The sequence below is a fragment of the Eumetopias jubatus genome, unplaced genomic scaffold, assembly GCF_037043125.1.
Source record: "Eumetopias jubatus isolate StellerSeaLion01/CBP00866 unplaced genomic scaffold, mEumJub1_p1.0 scaffold_9, whole genome shotgun sequence".
Classification (NCBI taxonomy): Eukaryota; Metazoa; Chordata; class Mammalia; order Carnivora; family Otariidae; genus Eumetopias; species Eumetopias jubatus.
Genome location: NW_028274815.1, coordinates 71,953,951 through 71,972,649, shown reverse-complemented (window position 1 = coordinate 71,972,649; position 18,699 = coordinate 71,953,951). Strand labels below are relative to the sequence as shown.

The 18,699-nt window shown below is 41.0% G+C and overlaps 1 protein-coding gene across 3 annotated transcripts in view; it reads left to right on the top strand.

The window, feature by feature from the left end:
• Window positions 1-2,731: 2,731 nt before the first annotated feature.
• The window catches only part of PPP1R21 (protein phosphatase 1 regulatory subunit 21), a 59,866-nt gene continuing 43,898 nt past the window's right edge, over window positions 2,732-18,699 (top strand). For all 3 annotated transcript variants that reach the window (XM_028104023.1, XM_028104022.1, XM_028104020.2), the window contains exons 1-5: window positions 2,732-2,816; window positions 11,520-11,588; window positions 14,270-14,416; window positions 17,049-17,150; window positions 18,524-18,688. In XM_028104023.1, the coding sequence (XP_027959824.1) occupies window positions 2,760-2,816; window positions 11,520-11,588; window positions 14,270-14,416; window positions 17,049-17,150; window positions 18,524-18,688 (540 nt within the window). In that variant the 5' untranslated portion in view covers window positions 2,732-2,759. The remainder of the gene's footprint in view (window positions 2,817-11,519; window positions 11,589-14,269; window positions 14,417-17,048; window positions 17,151-18,523; window positions 18,689-18,699) is intronic.

Genomic DNA, 18,699 nt, shown 5'->3' with positions numbered 1-18,699 from the left:
ATATATCTTCTTTTGTGAAATTCCTGTTGAAGTCTCTCGCCTATTTTTCTTTTTGATTGCCTTTCTCTATTGATTTGTAAGAGCTCTTTATATATTTGAATAAGGGACTAAGAGAACTCTGTTGGATATAAATGTTGTAAGCATCTTCTCCCACTCACTTAATGGTGTTGCCTTTTCACTCACTTAATGGTGTTGAGGGAGAGAATCTTTAATGTATTCAGACTTATGAACTGGGATTTGAAAACCGTGCATCTGACAGAATAACTAGACCAAGCAGTGGAAAGCAAATTTCTCAGTTCAGCAAAATGAACTCACATAGGCTCTCTAGCCAAAGTTGGACATTCTTTCTGTGGAATGTTGTTTCTGAGATGATGTTTTATTTTTTTTTAAAGATTTTATTTTATTTATTTGAGAGAGAGAATAAGAGAGAGAGAGCACATGAGAAGGGGGAGGGTCAGAGGGAGAAGCCGACTCCCTGCTGAGCAGGGAGCCCGATGCAGGACTCGATCCTGGGACTCCAGGATCATGACCTGAGCTGAAGGCAGTCGCTTAACCAACTGAGCCATCCAGGCACCCGACATTTTATTTTTAAATGATTGAAAATTCCATTACTTTACAAACCAGAAAAATGCACTTACAATATTTAATTCTGCCGCTTGGTGGTGTCATGAAAACTAATAATAATAATAATTTTTTTAAAGATTTTATTTATTTATTTGAGAGAGAGAATGAGAGAGAGAGCATGAGAGGGGGGAGGGTCAGAGGGAGAAGCAGACTCCCTGCTGAGCAGGGAGCCCGATGTAGGACTCGATCCTGGAACTCCAGGATCATGACCTGAGCCGAGGGCAGTCACTTAACCAACTGAGCCACCCAGGCACCCTAATAATGATAGTTTAAAAGGATTGTTCTGAAAGTTTGCTGGACAGTAGGGCGTCACTATTAGCAAATTAAAAAAAAATATAAACAACATTTTTTAAAGTTTATAATCCTCTTATACATTACAATTGCTGAAAAAACGCGTACGGGCTCAGCATTTCAGTATAAAATCCCAGGCTTACTCATAGCCAAACAAGAAACTAGGATGTCACAGTATTTTTAATCATGGAAAATTTCAAGTATCCTAAAATGCCAATATAACTATGATCCTACTGTACCTCCTAGGTAGGTAATGTTTACATCCTGTCATATTTATTTTTTTTAAAGATTTTATTTATTTATTTGAGAGAGAGAGAGAGAGAGCATGAGAGGGGGGAGGGTCAGAGGGAGAACAGACTCCCAGCTGAGCAGGGAGCCCGATGCGGGACTTGATCCCGGGACTCCAGGATCAATGACCTGAGCTGAAGGCAGTCGCTGAACCAGCTGAGCCACCCAGGCGCCCTGTCACATTTACTTTTAAAAAATTAAAGTTTATGGTCCTTTGTTCTGCCATTTCATTTCCCTTTCTTTTTCCCACCAGAGGTGACCACTATCCAGAATTTGATGTGTATCTGTCCAGTTCTTGTTTTTCTATTTTTCCTACATGTTCACCTGTTCACGAACAAAGCAAATGTTTCCTATTTTTAAATGTATCTTTTCATCCTATTGTGTACTGCAATTTGCTAACATCCTGTCATGTTGATACATACAGATATACAGATCTAGGTCATTTGTTTTAACTGCTGTGTTGTAATTTATGGCAAACATACTTTAAATTTTATTTATTCATTCCTCTATCAATGAACATTTTAATGTTGCAATACAGGCAATACCTAGAACAATATCGAATATACAATAGAACTCCAACAAATATTTGTTGAATGGAGGCAAGCTTTTATTTCAAGAAAAGCAGTATAAAATATCTCAGGCAGACTATTTTTTGCTTCAATTCTCCAGTTATTTGTTATCATCCACCCTATCTGCACGCCTGGCAGGAGACATTTCCTGAAATTTCCTAACGGCTTTTTACTCAATCCACTGAAAACGGCTCTGCTGTGGTACGCGTATGGGGGTAAGGGTGTGTGGATAGGGTGGGTAGAGAACGGACACAAAGCAATTTCAATGTCAAAATATAAGACAATGGTTTGTATGGTCTGGAGTAGGGGATGATGGCAGCAGCAAGCGTTACAAATCTGGGGGGTCAGACTTTACAATGCAGGGCATGTCTGGTGCTACCATATCCGGATAACGAGATAGAGGAATATAAAGGTCTTTCTCCCCGTGTACGTTCTGAAAGCTATAACCATCAAACGCCAGACGGTTGCCATGGGAACCAGCAGGGGTAGGGGGAGAGAAGATCCGCCAGAATTCTTGATGCGCTTAGAATGTTTCTTCTTCCGGTCCTCTGCTCTTCGCAACCACCGCCCCTCTCCTCGGTCCCCCCCACCCCCATTCTGTGGGCTCTCGTCATTCCCTTCCTTTCTTGATCGATCCTCTTCTTATCCATTCTAGGTCGCCATCTTGGGCCATGCGTCAAGATGGCGCCCCTGGTCCCAGAGGCAGAGCCCTGGCGCTCCAGCGAGGCTGCGCACGCACGTGCTCAGGCGCGGGAGGGTGGGGCGGTGACGTCCAGGCGCTGCCCCGCCCCCGGTAGTCGCCCCGCCCCTGGTCCCACTCCGCCTTCCTCCCACCCGGCGAACCCGGAAGTGGAGGAGGAGGCGCGGCGGTGGTGGCCCAGCGGGCGGGCGCTGGCGGAGCCCAACTGGGAAGCGTGTCTGGGGTTGGGGGCGGGGGGCGGGGCTGAGCGGCCTGGGCAGCCAGGCCCGGACGGGGCGGGGGAGGCCATGGCCTCGGCAGAGTTGCAGGGGAAGTACCAGAAGCTGGCTCAGGAGTACTCGAAGGTACCCATCGTGGGCGGGGAGTAGGGGGTCCCCGGCCCTGCGGCCTCGGGTTGCCTTGGCAGCTACTCGTCGGGACGGAGGGGAACGGCGAAGGGGCACGCGAGCGTGCCCCTCCTCTCTGTCTTCTCTGTCCACCATTACCGTGCCTCCACCTGCAGCTCCCAGGGGTTGGGGCCGGGCCGTCTTTGGGTCCCTGTGCGTTTCTGCGGGAAGGATCAGGAGTTTGATTCTTCCTTCTCACTAAACTAGCGGGCTTGGGACTGGGGTGTCCGAATCCTGGCTTCTGCCTCTGGTGCTGGTCGGGAGGGGAGGGGAAGGGTAAGCACCTCTACTGCTGCTTCCTCAATTTTCCTAGCCCAGTGATGGGAAAGATCAAGCTTTCTTCCTCCTCACAGGGATGAGATGAGGATAAAGAGATTTATGTGTCCCCAGTCAATTCGGGAGGGTAGAGCGAGCCATTCCTGTAAACTGTTTCACTGAGGATGGGTGGTTACGAATGTATTTAGTGCGTTGGCAAGATGTTGTCTGGAGATGATTTTGAAAGCTTGAGTGCTAGGGCTGTGTCCCTTTTTCTGTCTTTTCCCTCGGTCACCTGGAGTGGGGCAGAACACCCAGGTGCTCAATACATGTTGAGTTAAGCAAACAGTCGTATTTATGGCATCCTTCTTTAAATGATGGAACCCTTTTCTTGGGAAAGGGCGGTGCTGCTTCTAAGGTGTTGCTGCCTTAAGAATATTCTAATGAAGTTATAAAAGAATCTCACATCCTCGGAAATTGAACAGTCATTAAGCTTAGTTTTCAATGATCTGGCATCATGGGAGCATTGGGAAGACCTAGCCCCCTTTTGACAATTTAGAGAAACGGACGCACATTTTTTTCTTAGGGTTTCACTTAACACATATTCAGCAAGGTAAAATGAACTATTGTTTGAAAAATAAAACCTTTGCCTAAACATACACACTTGGGTCTTTTCACCATCAAATGGGAGTCTTTTGAGATAATATACTTATTCCAGCGGTGCGGCCATTGGCAGAACTTCTTGCATTTACATTTGGAATTGTCTTAAGAGCCTGCAGCACAATGTCAGTGATGGCAAGTTTTCAGCCTTTGAAGGAATATTTTCTTGTTGGAAAGGGTCAGAAATTGTTTGGAACAAATCCATATGATGAAGGAGAGCGTGTGAAGAATGGCAATACTCAAAGTTGACTCCACTATTTTGGGTGAAAATGTTTTAAGAGTATAAAGTGAGGGGACTGATTTTCTTCTCCAGAGGATAAACAGTCTCAGAAGGCAATTCCAAATGGCAAAAGAGAGTTCTAAAAATGTTTTAAGCAGTGACTGCATTGCTGAAATAATTGTGTAGCCTTCCAAAAGATTTTTTTTTTTTTTTGGATATATATGCTTTTTCGTTCAATGGACATTTATTATGGGCCTCCTGTGCATAGTCTGCCAGGTTCTGTTGAGTGAGCAGAGTTCTGGTTTAAGGAGAATCCTTTAATAGAATGTTCAGACATTGTACATAATTATGATACGTATGAAAAGTGTTCAGTGGGAACACAGAAGAGATGAGGGTAAGAGTAGAAGTTACTCAGATTGGGAAATAGGGAAGAGGGAGGGTTGGTAGCATCCCAGGCAAAGGGAACAGACCATGTTCCCAGTCATGAAAGCACGTTAAGGTACACGGCAGAGAGAGGTGCAGTATGGTTGGAGAGTTAATTTGGACCTCATCATCATAAAGGGTTGTGGATGTCAAGTAAGTTTGAACTTTATCTTTTGAATAATAGATGTCAAAGGTTTTTAATCGGGATAATGGCATTACTTTTAGGAGGGGAACTGGTAACTACTCGGAGGATGGATTGAAATAGGGAAAGATCGGTGAAAAGAAGACCAGACTATAGGCTGTTGGGATACTTTTGGGAAGTGTAATATGGGACTAAATCAAATTAGTCACTGTTAAGATGGAGAGGAGGGCCTAGATTTAGGACTTAGGGTTAAAGTACCTTTTTACTTCTTTTTTTTTTTAACTTCATTTTTAAAGATTTTATTTATTTATTTTAGAGAGAGAGCATGCGAGAGTTGGGAGGGGGCACGGAGGGAGGGAGAAAGAATCTGAAGCAGGCTCGCACTGAGCGCAGAGCCCCATGCTGTTTGATCCCATGACCAAGACTACGAGATCACGACCTGCGCAGAAACCAAGAGTCAGTTGCGCAGCCGACTGAGCCACCCAGGCGCCCCTAGTTACCTCTTTTTTGAGTGCCCGCTTTGTACATAGCACAAAACTTATGAAGACTATGGTATATGAGACACTCATCCTTGTGTCTTACTCATCTGTGGGATGTGGTGAGTGAGGGGAGACTGAAGAGTTGACCCTGTGGTTCTAGATGAAGGGACATGACTGCCACTGACAGATGCTACTGGCAGGAAGGCGAGCCAGTTTAGGGCAAAGGGGTGTATTAAAGGTTGGATATAATTATAGAATTTTAAGGTTGCAAGGCACATCAAAGTTATCTTGTTCACATAGTAGTTGAGGTGTTGTTGGGGTAACTGCTGGAAATTTCTAGTGAAGATGGACTGGCTAAAAGTCAGGACAAAGGCCAGAGCTTTTGGAATAATTCCTGTGAAGACAAGCAGTTGAACTGCAAGAGTTAGTCCGGGTGGAACCTTTTGGTAGACTCTTTGGAGAACACCTGTGGGAAGGGTGTGAAGGGAGGAGGAGATGGACTGTAGGAGGTCTGCCAGACTTGAGGTTATTTATCTCTCAGATTGGGTTAGATCATTTTTCATCCTTTTAATTGCAATGTGATGGACACTTCAGAACATAAGAGAACAGAGATTGGTCAAAAGATTTCATGTGCTTTTTATTCTCTGTCAATTCTAGTGCCGAGTAATTTCTAGATAAGATCTGTGCTGCCTTCAGCCCTGAGCTTGTGGAAGGGGCACTCGAGCTTTGCATTACCTTCCCTGGTGCAGAAGTTGTGGGCTAATGTTGAAATCCAGTTAGGTCTTTTTCCTTATTTAGGATACAAAGACAATAGAGTTCCTCATAAACAGTAGAAGGAGGCTATATATCAAGACAGCAGCAAGCATGATCCCTAAACCAAGGACAGTTGCAGAATCTTCTTGGTCAGATTTAATGCAGATCTCAGCCTGTTTTCCAGGAAGGAGCCCATTTCTTGCTTAAGAACTATGATCATAATATTCTTTCCTCCCAAGAAGGAAAAAAATGGCCCGAGGAGCTCCCATTTAAGAGACTGAAAGTTTAGTTACATAAAAGATGGGAGGCCAAAGCAGAGGAGAATTTCTGAGGCATACATACTGTTAATGTAAAGTGTTAATGGAAAAGCCAGTAAAAGTAGAGATTAAGACCCTGGTCGTTTGGGCAATTAGAAGGTCATTGGAGACTTTTGAAACTTCAGGTTTAATAAAGTTTAGGGGAGAGGAAAGGTGTATGCACTGGTTTTCAGAGGTTTTTGAAGGTAGTTGGTAAGCAATGCAAACTGCTGCTTTGAGATGTGAGGGAAAGCTAATCGACGCCTCAGTTACTACACGGTAGATTAAGAATCAAAGATCGTTTCTTATATGGTGTCTCTTCCGCAGCCTGGTCTGCTTCTGATGCTCTGGTATGTCTCATAGGGAGGAGAGGCTAAGAGCACTGAGTCCTGGCTCTAATGATTTCAGCCTGCTTTCTTTGCAGGAGCTCCTGCATCCCTGCCTGGCATCATGTTATGTGTGTAAGCATGTTTCAGGTTCTGTTTTCTTAGTGTTTGTGTTACTCTGGGCCAGTGGTTCTCAAAGTGTGGCCCCTGGATTGGCATCATCAGCATCTGGGAACTAGTTAGAAGTATACATTCTCAGACCCACCTGGGACTTACTGAATCTGAAACTGGTGGTCAAACCCAGCAATCTGTGTGTAGCAAACCTCTGAAGTGATTTGGATGCACACCAAAGTTTGAGAACCAAAAGAATCAGTATATTAGTTTTTGCTCAATCTTTTCAAAGCTCTTTTTGAGCCAGTAAAAACAAATGGGAAAGTCAGACATCCAGTATTTCTCTTAACAGTTTACTTTGCAATTGATGCTTCTTTTAGTGATGAAGGAGATTGCCTGTGGGAGCTTTTTTAGATTTATACTCTTAGGAAATAGCTATTCATATTGGTGAAGGGTCAGTTTTGACTCGGTGTGTTTGCTTTCTAGATAGTGGAGTTTGGTGGGACCTGATTAATTGCCCCTTCCTGTAAGAGAAATTGACTCAGGAGCTGGATTAAAAATGAGTATCATTTGGATTAAAGTCTAGTATCAGCCCCCCCCCCCCAGGGTGTAGAGTTTACTACTCAAGTTTGTTTGGAAAACAGCATTGTGTTCAGTGCTATTCAATGGAACTTTCCATGCGGATGAAAATGTTCTGTATCTGTGCTGTCCAGCGGGGCAAACCACTAGTCATGTGGTACCGTTGAGCACTTCCAGTGTGGCTAGTGCAACTAGGGAACAGAATGTTAGATTTTATTTTAATTTAAATTTAAATAGGCACATGTGGCTTTGGCTACCCTGTTAGAAGGTGCTAGCTTAGCCCCTAGATCAGTGCGTCACAGACACAAAACGTCTCTGTGACTCACCTGAAGACCTTGTTGAACGGCAGATTCTGGTTCAGTAGGTCCGGGGTGGGGCCCGAGAGTCTGCTCCCAGGTGATGCTATTGCACTGTCTGCAGACCACACTTTGAATAGTAGGACCTTAGAAAAGCCAGGGGTGTCTGTCCTACCCTTCCTCTTTAATCGGCCGCTGATCTAGTCATCCAGTCACAGGTGAGACAGACTGCAGGGGTTGGGGTGGGGTGTTGTCCTAAGGAGTTGGCCTGCATGGGATCAGGAACAGGAGAAGGGGTCCGTTTGAGGGCAGGTCTGAGAGAAGAGGGTTTGTTTCCTGCCTCAGTGACGGAATAACTCCAGCCACTGCTACGTGGGACTGCAGAGTCTACAGGTGTTTCTCCAAATGATTAGAACCATGTGGTCCTACTGGACATCAAGAAGCCTCAAAAGGCCTGAGCCTAAATCGCTAAAGACCACTCTACAGACTTCTCTACGTAACTCTGGTTCTGGAACGGTCAGGCTTATCACAAAGTTATTGCTCTAGGGACAGAGAGTGGTGGTAAGTCAACTATGACCTCTCCTGTTGCTTTGACAACCTGCGATGGGACAACGGGTCCAAGATTAGAGATGTACTACCTTCAATCACGGACTGTTGGAAGAGTTTGTGGGGAAAGAGAGATGAATCCCATATACACATTTTCTCATCTAATCCCCAACAGTCTTCTGTGTTAGAACCACTCTTACATAACTATTTCCTACAGTGGACATTTTGACATTTTACAAGTTTTACAACCCTATAAAACAAACTATTAAACATATAAGCTTTTCTTCATTACAAAGTAATGTGAGCATTATACAACCCTAAGCCCATCCCTAAGCCTCACCCAAACCCTGATTCGAAGCTTCAAAATACTGAAGCCACCTACAGATCCCAGCTTCAGAATCTCTGGCCTGGGTGATCCCTAAAACTCCTTCTGGTTCTACCATTTTCAGTATTCCAAAGCACTGAGAGTACCACTTGGTCTTTCTCTCTCCCTACTTGCTTGTACGTCCCTCTGGATGGGGATAAACTATCCGTAGGCTCTGCAGTACCAGGGAGTGGTGGCTGGAGTTACCTTGTCACTGATGCAGGAGACAGATCTTGGGGTAAGGTCAGAGAGGGACTGTTAGAGTAATGAAGCTTTATAGATGTATGATGCATTACCTTCAAATGCCTTTTACATACAGTATTTAATTTGACTAGTTAACTAAACATTTACTGAGTGCCTTCTGTGTCCATGGCTTTGATCTTTCACTGTAGGCAGGAGATACAGGGAAGTAGGCTGTAGTCTCTACCACGAGCTGCAGTTTTATTGGCAGATGGGAGATGAGTACAGAAGTCAAACATAAATTAGTAAATGTAAAATTTACTACTTTAAAAAGTAAAATTAAAGCTGAACAGTTTAATAAGAGATGTCTTCTTACTAGTTAGGTGCCAAAGGAACAGAGGGGCAAGCTCCCTGCGGACCATAGGGAGGGGTTAGGAAACATTTATGGATGAATTAGGACCAGAGGTAGGAAGTTAGCTCCTGGAAGAACAACTGGGATTTGGTTGGTCAAAATGAGCAAGGGCTGTGCTTTCAGAGTAAAGGTAAAGCAAATCAGAAGATTACAAGACCATGAAAAACGAGGTTTAAAAGGACTAAGGGTTTCAGAGTTGGGCTGCAAAGGTACTGTTCCTCTACTGGATGGAACAGAAGAGCTTGGTGCACAGCTGCTTGGAAGTAGGCTCTGTCATTTTCTGGAGAGTTTTTCCTAATGGACACTTCAGGGCACTTGTTTCTTAGTTAGGCCCACATGCTTTGGAGCCTCCGTAGGTATCTCCTGGAGGCTTTAGTGACCATCTGGTGATCTTGTACCTATTTTTAAAACAGTAAAACAGTGTTCATTTGCCTCCCCACTGTGGTGAATGCTGGTGGGGAGAACGATGGATTCTAAAAGACCAGACTGACCACAGCAACATCAGCATTTGACAAGCTGCTGGTTCACTAATGCACTAGTGTGGCCGTAGTGAATGCTGAAATGTGGGAAGACGCCAGATGCCGTGAAGTGTAATTAACACGGCAGTGGTATGTGCTGAGCTTCTGACTGTCATCCTTGTCTACCTTCATAAATGTATTAGGTAAATATTTCTAAAGGAGCTGCATTTTCTGCCAAGCAGTTTTATTGAAACCATGTTTTTGTTGTTGATTAGTTTAGCAAACAGTATTTTCCAAAGGAATATCCAAATCATTTTTTGTTGTAGTCAGATTGAATTCTATACAGCAGTAATTTAAGAGTTTTGTTTTGTGGGACGCCTGGCTGGCTCGGTCGGTGGACCCTGGGGCTCTTGATCTCGGGATTGAGTTTGAGCCCCATGTTGGGTGTAGAGATTACTTAAAAATAAAATCTTTAAGAAAAAAATATGTTTTGCTTTTTAACAGAGTAGGCTGTTAATTTGTTTTAAGTAGCTTTTAAGTGTGTCTTAGAAATGAAAGTTAAGGTTCTTTTTTTAAATTGTCGTGGTTCTGGTCCTATAGAAAGTGATCAGAATGGTTAAGTGAATTTTTCAAGTTTAAATTGTCTACTAAATGGCAGAGCAAGATTTGGGTCTTCTTTATTTGTAGTGAGCTGTATCTTTAACTTTCTAAAAATAGAAGAAGCTCATTTTTTAATCTGTCTTTTGCTCAAGCTGTTGAATATCCTGCAGTATTCCTGCTTTTCTTAGATTCTTAGCTAAATTTTCTATAGAATTCCACATACTCAGTTTAAGGTTTAGTATTTAAATATTCCTATCCTTTTGGCACAGAGGAGGGTCATTTCTGTTCTCAGGAGACAGATCTGAGTTATGCAGAATTAGAAGTAGATTTTTTTTTAAGCTCACAGATAAAATCATTCCCTTTGTTCAGTTTCCCAGAGAAGAACCTGGTCTTTCATGGTCTCTGTACTGAACCTCAGAATATGAGTCTGTACACCTTTTGCTTTGGCTACATAGGACTTGTATATTTCTACTTACATGCTCAGTGTTGCTGAGAACTTTCTTCTTCCTGTAGAAGTGGATTTTATCTTTTGAAATTCTGCAAGTGCTGGTTGTATACCTATATACATACACACAATTCATTTAGCTTTAGAATTCTTGATTTGTATGCTTTATTTAAAATAAAGTTATACCTCAATTAAAAAAAAAAAGTCTGCGTCCTACCTTTTCAAAGACTTCCCCAACCTCTCCAGCCTACTTCTTTTCTCATTTATACGTAGCTTTAGACAATAGTAACCAGTATTGTCTAATGGCATTATGACTGGAGTTAAATCTGGGGTCTGAATCTCAGCATTACCACTTAACTTCTCTGTACCTCAGTTTGCTCATCTGTAAAATGGACACAATTATAGTACCTACTTCATAGGGTTGTAAAGATTAATGAGGTAATACATGGAAAACACTTAGGACAGTGCCTGGTATATGATGAGTTTTCAAATGTTAGCTGCTATTACCAACTTCTGGATTGAGTCTTCTTAGTTGCTTTCATACACTGCCTTAGCTGATGCCTTAGTGCAAGTCCACCATTCCTGAGGCTATTGTGGGGGATGATATTTGCGTGGCTAATATTAGGCACGGTGTCCTGCTGGGTATGTTTAGTGCCCTACACTTTGATTCTCTATAGAGTTCTTATTTCATAATTAGTCCGATTGTATGTGTTTTACAAATGAATGTGTGCCAGAGTTTCAAGGAAAATGACATACACAGAACCGTATTATTTATTTTATTAGTTTTAATATTAGTTTATTGCATTAGTATTTAGTATTAGTTTATTGTATTAGTTTTTATTTAAGGAGGAGACTTGGTTTTACAGAAAGAGCCATGTTCTGGATGGAAGTCAAGAGAACTGGATTTTAGTGTTGATTTTGCTGCTGATTAGTATTATGTCATTGGGCAGAATGATGATATCTACTATCCTCTTCCATGCTAATATTTTTATTCTCATATATATGTGAGAAGGTAGTTACTCAGTGTAACCATTCCTGTGAAGTAACGGTAAGTGATTTCCTTGCTACAGGTGATTGTTTATATTAAAAATTAACTATTGCTTCCTGTGTTTTCAGCTTCGGGCTCAGAATCAGGTCCTGAAAAAAGGTGTTGTGGATGAACAGGCGAATTCTGCTGCTTTAAAGGTATGAAACAGGGTATTTGTATGTGAGGGTTAAGTTATTGTTTGGTGATACTCAGAGCAAGGAATTCAGCTGGTTTTCTGTGTAAAAGTCCTGACTATGACACTGATTCACTAGGGATAGGAGAAGGTAATAAAGTTTTTTGTGTTTAATTTTCTTACTTGCTTAGGTATGAATGCAATGCACTTTGATTTCCTTAGCTAAAAATCACAAAAAATGATTATTTGACTTTATCTCCTGCATTTTTCTTATACCTTACGGCCTCTCTTTAGCTGAATTCATGGGGATTAATAGAGCTTCTTATCTGTCTTCATCACTAGACAGCAGTCTGAGGGGGCCTATGTCATATCCATATGCGCAGTATTCAGCAGATGGTTGTCCCCTAATGAATGGATTTGAAAGTGTGAATCATCTAGTCCATTAATCTTGCTTTTGGGTTGAGCTCTTTAATAGTAATAACCCGTGTAAATCAGATTACTCTGTTTGAGTGATATATTTTATCATCAGCATCTTTACTACCTGAGGGGTGAAATACGATAGGAGATGAAGAAATTTGTTTCTACCTCATTCTGGTAGGCATGTCATAAATATTGCTTAGTGATATTTTTAGTTGGATAAATTAACTCTACGATACAGATTTCTTCTTGGCCTGTTTCCATTAAATATACTCTCTCCCTTGCTCTCCGTTGAGACGAAGGGATTGGGATTCCCCTTTACTCATATCTCTTTCTGGAATAGCCCCTAACCAGTGACCTATCCAGGGTGATTCCACTCAGGTAACCCAGAAATATGTCCTTTAACTTAGCCAGTGTTGGGCCTTACCCTAGAGAACTCTGTCTTGAGAGTGCCCCCCACTCAGGTGCTGTTGCACAGACTTGGGGCTGAGGCGGCTGAGGACACCGTACCCATACTTCCAGAGCTGTCCGCGCCCAAGCCAGGATTATTAAAAATAAGCTTATTTATAGTCAGAATTTGTCAGTCAGTTATTATTTAGCCTAAATCATTGAAGAAATAGTCATTATCTCTTAATGATGTTTAAAACCTATGACTGGGAAGGATATTTCCTAGTGTGTCTTAGTAGCCCCCTCTGGGCGTGTGACAGCATCCCGTTGCTGGCTGTGTTTGATTAACTCTGCGATTTTGCAATGGTGGTGACATTGGTGATGGTGACGGCAGGTTCTGTTTGTTGAGCTCTCACTGTGTGTTAGGCATTGTGCCAAGCACATTGCACCCACTCTGTCAGTTAGTCTTCACACAAGTCTGTGAGCGCAGATAATGTTATCATCGTCCCCATTGCAGAAACTAGGGTTTACAGAGAGGTTGAGATAGCTGTCTTCTGAAATCGGTGATTGGTTAATGGAGTTGGAGCATTAGTCAGCTGGTGATGAATTATAAGGATGTAAAGAAATTACTCTTTGTTTTACTATCCATTGCGGAGGTCATTACAGTTCTAGTAAGAATCGCAATTTGCTGGTTTGCTCACTGGGAAGGTTGGGATGTCTTCTGTTACAGCAGGCTTTTGATAGATTGGGTTTGTCTTTTAAGTGAGTTGCTGGACACAGTAAGCATTCATTGATTTGGATTTCTTTAATTTGAAATACATGATGATTTGGATATGGGCTGGGTCTTTATTTACCATTAAGCTCCAAGCAAAAATTAAGGGCTTACTAAAAAACAATAGAAAAGAAAAATGCTTCTCTACTTAATGGAAACGTTATTCTATCCTTCTGGCTGCTTGCAACGTGCAGATAATGTCAGTAGCTTGCAGACACCAGCCTTGGGTTTCTAGGTTGCTCTTTCAATATACTTCTGTCACTTTGTCATTAAAGCTTGACCTCGTCTTAGCTTTGCAGTGGTTTTTCAGTGAAAGTAATGTAATTGCACTTCTTTAAATATACAGTAGTATATGGTCATCTGTGTTTGATTACCAGTGAACACAAAGTTGTCACAATATCATAAGTAAAATATAGTGAGAATAATACTTTTTTTTAAAATAGAGCAGAACTAAATACGTCTCTAGATTTCCACTTTCTTACCTCATTATGGTGTAAACAGTATAGAATGGGCAGTAGAAGATACATTGTTTAAATTTTAGATTTTGTTTCTATTTTTACTTAAAACTTTTAGGTGAATTGATGCAGAACAAACAGCATCTAAAAATATTCTTGTGTTAGGATAATATTGATTTTTATCTTTGACAAATGAGAATAGTTTAAAGTAAAATTAAGTGTAGTGGAAGGACTTCATTTTGACTGACTTAAACTCAGGGAGGATTTATTGAAAAAAATGAATGCAAATAAATTGCTTCCCATTCTTACTGAAGGGCATCATCAGTGAGTAGGAGGTTCTCTTTCACAATTCAAGTTTCTAAAATTGTCACCTCAGGCATTGTGCCTCCTCACTGCTAGACACCTATATAACAACATATTTTACTTTAAGTTGATGATTGTTATTTCAGTATATATGCTTTTTTAATTTTATTTTTAAATTTACTTGGTTTGGCTAAAAAAAATGATTTTGTCACAAGACAGAGCTAAAAGCATGGGAACTGGCATGATAAACATACAAGGTTGAATTCCCTAAAGCAGGAGGTTTGATCATATTTTAGTGAGACAAAAATAATTTCATTATTTGAAACCTTAAGGCTAAATTATAAAGAATGGTCTGTTTTCACTTTGATGTAGGAACAACTGAAAATGAAGGATCAATCGTTGAGAAAACTACAGCAGGAAATGGACAGTTTGACATTTCGAAATCTGCAGCTTGCCAAGAGGGTAGAACTACTGCAAGATGAACTGGCTCTAAGTGAACCCCGAGGCAAGAAAAACAAGGTAGGTCAAATAAAAGCAAGTTAGGGAGGCCTTGTCTGCTAGGTACAGACATCTCCAGACCATCTGGGTTTGAACAGAACACCTCCCCTCCACATTCCCTAATGTTTCATTATTACGCCTGGATATTGGTTCAGGGAAGCAGACACTTACGATTAATATATGTAGTAATATTAGAGGCATTTTTACACGAAAGTGAGTTTTGAATAATTTGTTAGGAGCAAACATGCACATATTAGATTTAGTGTCTGAGAAAAGTGAAAGGAATATCTCATACTGGTCAAAATTACTGATATCTTTCAGTTATACTGAGTTGCCATTAACTCAAGGTGGGGAGTAGATAAAATGAGAAACAGTGTTGAAGTGTAACAGCTCATGTGAAAGTAGCAATTGAAATACTCATTCCTTAGGCTTGTAAATTTGCTGTAAATATTCCTTAATGTTTATTTTTATGAGGCCGATTTAGTATTCTTGTCTGGTCATGTAGAAATAAACTTTTTCCATTATGGTTTATATAGTGAGACATGATTCTCACTCCGTAAGATGGATGGTCTGGTACTTTCGAACATTCTGTGATTAAGAAGTTGCATTTTTTTTTTAAGGGTAGGGGGTAGTGATTGACTCTTTAAGTCTGGTGTGTATATAGGGCAGCACCCGGCAAGTGTGTGGATTGAGGCAGGAAAAGTAGAAGGGTAGGAGGGAAGAAGAAGGCCCACAGTAACTCTGAAGCAGCATGGTATGGAGGGAAGAGCACAGGCTTTGGGGTTAGCCCAGGCTTGAATTCTTTGTCTGCCATTTTAGCTTTGCAACCTCAGTTTCTTCATCTGCAACATGGGGATGATACTCACAGTTTGTTGAGTATTAAATGGGATCCTGTAAAGGTGGCTAGGACTGTGTTTGCCATATGATGGGCAATCAACATAATTCTGTGTTAGTACCTTTCCATATACATGTCTCCTACATGAAACAGTTCTCTAGAGTGGTAATTTTCAAATAAATGGGGAATAGAGAGGGCAAAAACAGGTATGTATTAGAATCACTTGGGGAATTTTGTCAAAATAAACGTGCTCTGGAAATTCTGAGAGACCCTTGGGGAACGAATAGCCATATCTACTTCAAACATGCTTCCCAGGTTAGTGAGATCCTCCCTCAGTGCTGTTTTCACAGAGGCTTGGGTATAACACTTATGAACTTATGAATTAATGTTAATTAAAGTTTTCCAAATTTGGAAGCACTAATAACCCAGAATGCCTAGAATATGTCATTCGGCTGTCTTCCTTGTGCAGCTCTTGTGTCCTAAACATGTTGGAGAGTTAATGTTTTGTTTTGTTTCTATTTATTTTTTATTTTTTAAAGATTTATTTATTTGAGAGAGAGAGAGAGCACTTGCACAGGTTGGGGGGGGAGGGGCAAAGGGAAAGGGAGAGAGAGAATCCCAAGTGGACTCTGCTGAGCACAGTGCCCGATGTGGGCCTCAATCTCATGACCTGAGATCATGACCTGAACTGAAATCACGAGTCGGCCACTTAATTGTTGAGCCACCCAGGCACCCCTGTTTTGTTTTATTTTTAATATAGTTACTCCATTTTCAAAGGGCTTTCTAATCATTGGTTCAGATTGGATCAGTAAGTAACTTCATTTTAAGTGAGGAGTGAGGGCACAAGAAAGGCAGAGAAGGGTGGTGACTGATGTCTGAACACAGTTTCATTGTTAGACCATCCCTGGAATAGTCTCAGCTCTTGTATTCCATGAAAACAAATGTTCATTATTGGCTCTGTTAAATAGTGCTATTCCATGTAGAAAAAGTTAATATTGGTAAAAAAGGAAAAGGAAGGTTTTTTTCATGATTTTTGAGCTTTTTCCTTCTGTTTATTTATAGTAGCTTTATTTTATATGGTTTTATGATTTTTTAAAAATTAGAAATTTATGAAACTTTTGTATGAGCTTATCGTTGTGAATTCTAATTAATTTATTGTATTTTCTTAAAGGAGTTTAATAACTCAGACTCATGGAATTGCTAAAACTGATTTCCCAAACCAAAAGATCAAATTGAAATTATATATATTTTTTATTTTTCTAAATTTAAATTCAGTTGATTAACATATAATGTATTATTAGTTTCAGAGATAGACAGTGATTCATCAGTCTTACGTAATACCCAGTGCTCATTACATCACGTGCCCTCCTTAATGTCCATCACCCGGTTACCCTATCCCCCCAGCCCCCTCCCCCTCCAGCAACCCTCAGTTTGTTCCCTGTGATTAAGAGTCTCTTATGGTTTGTCTCCCTCTCTGATTGAAATGATATTTTTTAGCATATTTTTATGGCTAGCTTTCTGGGCCTGCTGTGTTTTCCAATAGAACTACTCCTGAATTCTTCTGCAAAGAATAGTGAGCCTTATCTGTTTATTCTCTCTTTCTTTTTTAAGCTTTCCTGCCCATTCCAATATTTGCAGTACCTACATGTGTCAAATAGGAAAAGTTAAATGATGGATTGTATACCTTTTGCAGGATTGTTTGAGAATGGTGCGCATGTAGAAGAGACAAGCTACTAAGGTGATAGAGAATCTTGTGTACCTTAGGATGTTTCTCTAAAGGATGAAAGTTATGTGGACATAACTTATTCTTTCCATCAGAAAAGTGGAGAATCTTCCTCTCAATTGAGTCAAGAGCAGAAGAGCGTCTTTGATGAAGATCTGCAAAAGAAGATAGAAGAGAATGAACGGTTGCATATACAAGTGAGAAAATCTTTCTGTTTTCCCCATGAATTAAAAATGGGGTGTATAATCTGGAACGTGGAAAAACCCATGCAGGATAGAGTGTTTTGTGTATGTGTTTTAATGTCTCCTGTGGTTGTTAGGTATATACGTTCCTGTCGTTGATTTATTTCTTAAATCTCATTCATATCTTAATCTGGGTGTGTGTTTTGAAGTATGCATTTGTTTAGAGGATGGTAGAATAACTTTCTTAAATTATTTAACAGAATAACTTTGTTAAATAACAGTACAGAAATATACTAGGCACTGTTCATTTTATCTAGAAAATGATTAGCTGGATCATTTAGATGGGGGCTTATCAATAAGTAGTGTTTGTTTTTTAAATTATTACTGTTTAGTTGGTTTCTGTTTGTTTACCAGTTAGTCTCTCACACCATGTCGGTTTGTATGCCTTCCCCCAGGACAGGGTCTTACTCATGGTGCGAGCTCAAATATTTATGAAATGTTGCATAATCAGTGTTTGCCTCCCAACATTCAGCACATTTAAGAGTCATGGTGTAATGTGTCTGACTGTGCCTCCTAAATTTTTTGTGAAATGGTGAGCATAGTCAAATGGTGGAAAATAAATATGCAGTAATTCTCAGTTTAACATTTTGCAACTGTTAAAAAAATGAGCTTTGACATCAGTGCATTTTGTGTTAAGCATTCATAATTCTTAATAAGCACTGGATTCTTATTAAGGAAAAGAGCTTTACCTGTTTTAGGGATAACATCTATTTGAATTTTGCTTATTTAATTGTGGAAGTTAGCGTAGCAGAAAAGTTATGCCCTGGTCAGTTGAATTCTCTGTGTGCCAGAAGTTGTTTGAAAGAAATCCTTGAGGGGCGCCTGGGTGGCTCAGTCGTTAAGCGTCTGCCTTCGGCTCAGGTCATGATCCCAGGGTCCTGGGATCGAGCCCTCCATCGGGCTCCTTGCCTTGCAAGAGGCCTGCTTCTTCTCCCTCTGCCACTTCCCCTACTTGTGTTCCTGCTCTTGCTGTCTGTCAAATAAATAAATAAAAAAAAATCTAAAAAAAAAAAAAAAGAAAAAAGAAAGAAATCCTTGAGCCTGAGAGGAAGGAGGTGTAGGCTTCGGCATCGATCTCCTGTGTTCAGATCTCATTTCTGCATTGGGCAAGTTGAAACTTCGGTTTCCCATGTGGAAAGGAGGGATAACAATAGCACTACCCTGGACATACTGTGAAGATTCTGTAAGATCATGCCTGTGTGAGTGTTACGTGGTGAGCATATAGAACCATGTGGAAATTGCTCAGTGAACAGTCACTGCTTTTGTTTTTCTCTCCATTTGCATATATTTGGATATTGTGAGAAGAGAAAATGATCTTTTCTTTTCAGTTTTTTGAAGCTGACGAGCAGCACAAGCATGTGGAAGCAGAGCTGAGGAGTCGGCTGGCCACCCTGGAGACGGAGGCAGCCCAGCACCAAGCTGTGGTCGATGGCCTGACGCGGAAGTACATGGAAACTATCGAGAAACTGCAGAATGACAAGGCCAAACTAGAAGTAAGCCCCAC